The following is a 7,500-nucleotide window of genomic DNA, read 5'->3' as shown; positions in this document are numbered from 1 at the left end:
TTATGAGGCCTCTTCTCAGATATACTGAATTAGGAAATAACACAATTACCACTGCTTTGCATATCTGAGATGGTTATTATAATAACTGCCAAGTGTGTGTGTGTGTGTGTGTTTGTGTGTGTTTGTGTGTGTGTGTGTGTGTGTGTGTGGTGCGCGCGCGCCTCTAGAGTGCTGTTTGGGGAGCTTGAGGTGTTGTTGAATAAAACGATGGCTTAATGTTTTTCTCTCTCTCTCTCTCTCTCTCTCTCTCTCCCTCCCTCTCTCTCTCTCTGTGCGCAGGCGGAGATCGTGAAGAGATTAAACGGGATATGTGCCCAAGTCCTCCCCTACCTGTCCCAGGAGGTAAGAACATTGACCCCTGACCCCTAACCCCTGACCCTCTACCCCCCTAAACCCCACGTGAAGCCCTACAGCCTGTAGTGAGAACATTCTCATTTGATCCTCCCTCCCTCCCTCCCTCCTCTCTCTCTCTCCCACACATAATGTCCTCCCTCATCACTCATTCCCCTCCTCCCTCCCTCACATAATCTCCTCCCTCATCACTCCCCCCCCCTCCTATATCTAATATTCCTCCCCACCCTCCCAATTCATCACCCTCCCTGCGCCCAGTAATGAAGCAGGCTGGCGGTTGTGCAGCAATGATCCAGATAAGATGTTCTCATATGGGCCCTGTAACGATGCCGGGGTGACCCTGACCCATTACTGGGGGGGGGGGGGGGGGGGGGGGGGCCTCATTGATTCTGCATCAAAGGGGAGTCCTCTGATGAGTCCTAGTGACGGGGATGAATAACTCAATGATGAGTGAGGAGCACGGGGTCACTGCTGGGTATTGATTAACCACCCCCTTCCCCTCCCCCCCTCCCCTGTGTGTTTTTGTTACCCAGCACCAGCAACAGGTCCTGGGGGCCATCGAGAGGGCCAAGCAGGTCACCCCTCCAGAGATGAACTCCATCATCCGGGTAGGCTGCTCCAGCTCCAGCCCCCTGTGGCTGTCACTCCCCCCGTCACCACCGTGCCTCTCTCTCACTGCGGTGTCTCGGCCTTCTGTGTGTCTGCTGGCTTTGATACTAGAGATAATATTACACTAGATTGCCACTGGCACACAGGGCAACATCGGCTTGTAGTTCGAGGTGTGTGTGTGTGTGTGTGTGTCTGTCTGTCTGTGTGTCTGTCTGTCTGTGTGTGTGTGTGTGTGTCTGTGTGTGTGTGTGTGTGTCTGTGTGAGGGCTATGGTGCAACTAAGCAACTTGTGTGTGTATTCGCGCCTGTGTTTTTTTAGCAATGCTATGCATCTCTATGGTCTACTCTGTGTGTGTGTGTGTGTGTGTGTGTACTGTACTGTACTGTACATCTCTATGGTCTACCCTGTGTGTGTGTGTGTGTGTGTGTGCGCTGTACATCTCTATGGTCTACTCTGTGTGTGTGTGTGTGTGTGTGTGTACTGTACTGTACTGTACATCTCTATGGTCTACCCTGTGTGTGTGTGTGTGTGTGTGTGCGCTGTACATCTCTATGGTCTACCCTGTGTTTGAGCTGTGTGTGTGTGTGTGTGTGTGCTGTACATCTCTATGGTCTACTCTGTGTGTGCGTGTGTGTGTGTGTGCGCGCTGTACATCCCTACGGTCTACCCTGTGTTTGAGCTGCGTGTGTGTGTGTTGTCCGCAGCAGCAGCTCCAGGCTCACCAGTTGTCCCAGCTCCAGGGTCTGGCCCTGCCCATGACCCCCCTGCCCCTGGGCCTCAGCCAGCCCAGCCTGCCGGCTGTCACCTCCTCCTCAGGCCTCTTCTCCCTCTCCAGCATCCTGGCCTCGCAGGCCCAGCTGGCCAAGGAGGAGAAGGCCTCCCGCGAGGGAGCCGACAGTCACCGCGAAGAGGACGGGGACAAGTCTGACTAGGCTTTAACCCTCCCTCCTCCTCCTCCTCCTCCTCCTCCTCCTCACAGCCCCCAACGCATATCAGCAGCATCGGGCGGCTGTGGTTTTCCTCTACTCCTGCTCTCCGTGCCAGACCCCCCCCTTAGAACCCCCCCCCCCCCCCCTTCCTTTCCTTATAGTTGCCATGCTTATGTTTTTACCTTCTTCTTTTCTTCTGTAATGCTTTCTCTTTTTTCTCTCTCTCTTTTTTCTCTCTCTCTGGTGCCATTGACATCATTCCACCTGCTCAGAGTTGTGTACAGTGTTTGATTTTTCTTTTTTTTATGCAATCTTTACTTCTTTATTTTTTTGGGTTTTGTCTGTTTGTGATTTTAAGCTTTTTATTACTTGTGTACTCTTGTCATGGACCACCATCTATCCCTCTTGCCTCCTTTCTGACCTCATCTCTCTCTCTCTCTTTCTCTCTCTCTCTCTCTTTCTCCCTCTCTCTTTCTCCCTCTCTCTCTTTCTCCCTCTCTCTTTCTCCCTCTCTCTCTTTCTCCCTCTCTCTTTCTCCCTCTCTCTCCCTCTCTCTCTTGTTTGCTAATTTGCTTTTCTCTCCCGCTGCCCTCCCTCCTGCTCTGTCATAAGTGGATCCCTGTTTGCACGCCACCCTGGCTGGGAGCCTCATATCCCTGTACACAGGGCCAGCCTGTGAGTCTCTGTGAGTCTGAATGTCACATGATGTAAGTGGAATAACAAACCAGAAGATGTCAGACAGACAGGTTTCCGTCAGACAGACAGGTTTCCGTCTCGGCTCGCTAGGCTCTGTTGTGTCAACGTGCTCGCCTGGTTTCGTCGCCATGTGATAGGCTACGTCGTAGGACTCTGACGCTCTGTCATCCAAGCGGAGATTCTTAGACAAGATGCAGCTAGACCTCTTCACTAGGGCTTGAAACCCCGCTTGAGAAAACGCACGCTCGGCTTTTTGCGTGATTCCTGCTTTGACGTCACAATGAGTTTTTTGTTTTTTTTCCCCCTCAACAGTTGGGAGTTTGGACATGCCGGTTCTTCAAGTTAGGATTTGGCCCCAAGTGAAAGGAGGGTAGTTGAAAAGCTTCACTCTTATTGGGTTGCGTAACTAGGGGATCGCGGCCCCAGTTTGCTGAGAGAGAGAGACAGACACACAGACAGAGAGAAAGAGAGAGAGAGAGAGAGACAGACACACAGACAGAGAGAAAGAGAGAGAGAGAGAGAGACAGACACACAGAAAGAGAGAGAGAGAGAGAGACAGACACACAGACAGAGAGAAAGAGAGAGAGAGACAGACACACAGACAGAGAGAAAGAGAGAGAGAGAGACTGACTGACTGAGGTAGGGAGGAAGGAAAAGAGAGAGAGAGAGAGAGAGAGAGAGAGACGTATTCCTGCTGTAAAGCTGTGTGCTCTTACGTAGTCAACAATTTCGCTGCTTTTTGATTCGTTTAGCCGATGAGAAAGCAGGGACGTTGTTCTGAAGAGAAGACGTAAAAAAAAAAAAAGAGACGTCTAGATAAGTAGAGATATATGTATAATCTAAATCTATATATGGGAAACAAAAAGCACCTTCTTAGAGCTACTTTCTTGCCGTTTCTCTGCCAGTCCGCAAAACAAAACAAACACACCCCGGTGAGAAATTCCACGAGATCCTTATCTTGCCCTCCGCAGTCCTTTTAGACATATCCAGCGCCCGGGAGCCTTACATGGGAGGCATGCTATCACAACAGTCACAACGTTAAGATAACAAGTAGATGCTCTTGTGCAAGATAGAAGAAGGGCCCCCAGTGCTTTTCTCTCTCCTCTTTCTGTAAAGTGCACTAATATTATCTTTGGCGTTGAAGCAGAAAGAGAGAGAGAGAGAGAGAGAGAAAAAGAGAGAGAGAGAGTGTGTGAGTGAGTGAGTGTGCGCATCGTCTCTTCAACAGTAGATGGCAGCAAGTGTTTTTGAAACCAGCTTTGACCTCTGAGTCATCTCTTTGAGCAGGAATCCTGGCTCTATTTTTAGGAAACAGGTTCACATCTCTGTCTCTATTGTTAGGCAGTGCAGAAGCGATGCGCAAAATGTCCCCCCTCTCTCTCTCTCTCTCTCTCTCTCTGATTCCCCCCCCCCCTACACACACACACACACACACACACACGAGTTTCCAGCCTGGCACAAAGTACTACACACTATGTAGCTCTGTCTTGTGTAGACCACATATACAGCACTCAAATATTGGGATTTATGGCCCATAGCTAATGTTTGATCAGGCCTTTTAGATTGAATAGATAAAGCACAAAATTCCACCACTCGGTGTGCCTGAACAAAAGTAACTACGGCCCTGCGCGCCCCCCCCCCCCCAATCCCCTCCAAGATATTTCTAACAGCCTTTTGTAGAAGGCTGCTAAGGCCATTTGGAGAAGCATAAAGAGTGAAATTACGTCTTAAAAATGTTCAAGCAGGACCCACGAGTACCGCTGGAGGCGAGAGCTGAGGTCGAGGCAGCCCTGGAGCTGTGGAGAATGATTTTGTCGAAGTGTTTGATGAATCATGTCCACAGAACTGGGAGTTTTCTGTTAAGGTTGGGAGGGGATTGATGTTAATGTCTGACGGTTGATTTGATGACAGCCTGTGAAAACAGCATGTGATGATGATGATGATGATAACTGTATGTTTTGTATTCCCCTTATATTCAACATTCTCCTCTCTTGTTTGGTGGGTTACACTGTGAGGGTGTGTAGATGTGTGTAAATGTGTAGATTGAAGCGTCTGACGGCTCAAAGATGATTCCATTGCTGTATGTGAATGCATTTAAACATGTATAATAGATTTGAACATTTGGTTAAGTGGTGAACCTGGGGTTGGAATGCATTTGCTGTTCTTTAAGTATAATACTGCTTGTGAACTGAGCTGGCAGCACCACTTTGCTCATACCTACCATAACAGTAGTGATATGCAGATGTGTGTGGATAGATACACACCCAACGCATGTCTGGAGAAACCAATATATTCCTTTCTATTAGCGAAGAAATGTTTTTAAAAAGTTTGGTCCACATTTTCTGTGATCAATGCACTTGTTTGAATATTACCGCTATGAAATAGAATGAGAGTAAGCTGTTTTAAAAAGATTCAGATACAAATGAATTCTATGTATTTGTTTAGTAGTGGACGGCCAGTTTATGTATACAGTTATACATATACAGCTTCATGTGTATATGGCTGCATCTTCTGTGTCTGTCCTGGATGATTCCTGTGCTATGTCCTAGAGTACTGATGTGACACCAGAGGACCTGCAGTACTTTGACCTTTACCTCCCCTTCCCCTCCCCTCTTTGCCCCCCAGCCCTGACCCCATTGCTTGCCCTTTGCCCTTTGCCCCATAGCGTGAAGCATTGTAAGCATTTTGAGCTTTGTAAAGGTTTTTTTTTAAATACTTATTTTGTGTATAATGTAAAACCTAAAGTGCGTACTTTGGCAAAAAAAAAAAAAATGTTTTGTGTCATGAAATCATAGCTTCATTTAAACAAAAGGTGAAATATAAAAAGTAACAAACATTTACTATAAATAAATGAAATGTTCTGCAGTAAGGAAGTACTTCTGGTGCCTTACAAATAAAGTCAATCAAATCAAGTTGTCTTGGCCTGTCATTGTGTCATCTTTGTGTATCTAGTCTGACGTCAAGCAGTCACACACAGGCAGTAGTTTAATTATTTCTGGTAACGGTTGGGCTATAGGTGACTATTAGTTAACATTGTGAAGTAGCCTGACATCTTGTATGAACACTATAACTGAATGCCATTGGAGTTAGAGTTCCCTGTAGTTCGTTCTCGATCCACAAGGCGGAAGTGTTGATTTAGAAACACCATCCAATGTCATTTCCACACTCAAATGAATAATTGCTTTGAGGTGTCCTTACATGTGCATCACTGTTTGTGTCGCAGATGTTTGACATATTTGACAAAGGAATGTCTCAAATATGTGAATGTGATTCAGATTTAGCCATGCCGACTCTACCACATGTTTGTGTTTATTAAAGTATCTGAGCCTTTGGAAGAAGCCTCAGTTGGCACCTTCACATTGAAAGATCCCATTTATCAGTTAAAGGCATAACTCATGTCATCGCAATCGCAGCTATTTTTCATTCATACACCCACACACACACACACACACAGGTGGTTAATCATTGGATGTGTGTGTGTGGCTGGTGTGTGTGTGTGTGTGTGTGTGTTTTGAAAGACAGTGTGTCCTTGGCTGTGTGTGTGCGTGCGTGTGTGAGTGATTGTGTGTGTGTGCGCGTGCGTGCGTGCGTGTGTGTGTGAGAAACCTCAGAGCTCCTGTGGTTGCAGCCCTCTTCCTCTGCTCCTTCCCGCTCTGTCTTTCTCTCTCCCCACGGACTCCTCTGGATCTGAGCCCAGCACTTAAATAAATAAAGTGCCCTATTTTCTGTGTCAGGATACAGGCTCCTCTGAGAAGCATTGATGTGGTGCTGGTGCTTTCTCGACCACACAGCATATTGCGTTGAGGCTGTGGAGAGCGTCGAGGCTGTGGAGAGCGTTGAGGCTGTGGAAATCGCTCAGATTTCACTTCAATGGCGTTATTAGCAATAGCAAAGCCACCACACAGCAGGCCTTGTGAAAACACAAAGGCCGACTGCATATGTACACACTCACGGAAATAGAAATGCACAGGGGAGACCGTCTTGTAATGTTGTCATTTAAGCGTGTGCAACGCTGAACAGCGGAGATAGAGAGGGAGGGAGGGAGGGAGGGGGTGGGGGGTGGGAGTCTGAATGCAGAGCGAGAAGCGTCTTGATTAATCATGATTGACTCATTCAGAGACATCGCCACTTCCCCCCCACTCCCTCGCTCCTGCTCTCCTTTATGGCTTGATTATGGAGACACGCTCTATCTCTTCCCACCACTCCCCCCTCTTCCCCCCTTTCCTCTCTCTCTCTCTCTCTCTCTCTCCTCCAGCTCCCCCCCCCTCTCTATCCATCTCTCATTGCTCTCTCTCTCTCTCTCTTTTGCTCCCCCAACTCTCTCTCTCGCTCTTTCTCTCTTTCCCTCTTTCTCTCTCTCTCTCTCTCTCTGGCAGAGGCGATACATGCTGTGCTGGTTTATTCATCTGTCCCAAGGAACGGAGGCTGTCAATCTCTGTCTGCCTCTCCACCCTCCCCCCCCCCCCCCTCCCTCCCTCCCTCCCTCCGTCTATCTCTCCCTCTGTCGTTCCCCCACCGCCTCCCTCTGTCACTCTCCCTCTCTTTTGTTCTGCCTCTCTCACCAGTGTGTGCCAGTCTCACCCTCTCTCTCTCTGTTCTGTTTTCTTTTCTAAAGGCCTCCACCTATTTATCTTCATCTTCACTTAGCGATCTGCCTCTTTTCCTCTTCTGTACTTGCCACACGCTCTCCCGGTACGCACACACACACACGCACGCACACACACACATACGCACACACACGCACACACACACACACACACACACACACGCACACACACACACACACACACACGCACGCACGCACACACACACATACGCACACACACACACACACACACGCACACACACGCACACACACACACACACACACACACACACACGCACACACACACATACGCACACACACACACACAC

At 48.4% G+C, this 7,500-nt stretch overlaps 1 protein-coding gene across 3 annotated transcripts in view; it reads left to right on the top strand.

Moving 5' to 3' along the window:
- Nucleotides 1–5,498, top strand: part of tle5 (TLE family member 5, transcriptional modulator) — a 25,158-nt gene extending 19,660 nt beyond the window's left edge. For 2 of the 3 annotated variants that reach the window (XM_083671876.1, XM_083671875.1), the window contains 3 exons: nucleotides 280–342; nucleotides 885–959; nucleotides 1,666–5,498. In XM_083671876.1, the coding sequence (XP_083528002.1) occupies nucleotides 280–342; nucleotides 885–959; nucleotides 1,666–1,893 (366 nt within the window). In that variant the 3' untranslated portion in view covers nucleotides 1,894–5,498. The remainder of the gene's footprint in view (nucleotides 1–279; nucleotides 343–884; nucleotides 960–1,665) is intronic. The other variant, XM_083671877.1, reaches the window with a different exon arrangement.
- The last annotated feature ends 2,002 nt before the right edge of the window (nucleotides 5,499–7,500 follow it).

This window comes from Argentina silus, assembly GCF_951799395.1.
Source record: "Argentina silus genome assembly, chromosome: 6".
Lineage (NCBI taxonomy): Eukaryota > Metazoa > Chordata > Actinopteri > Argentiniformes > Argentinidae > Argentina > Argentina silus.
This window is presented reverse-complemented; position numbering and strand designations above follow the sequence as displayed.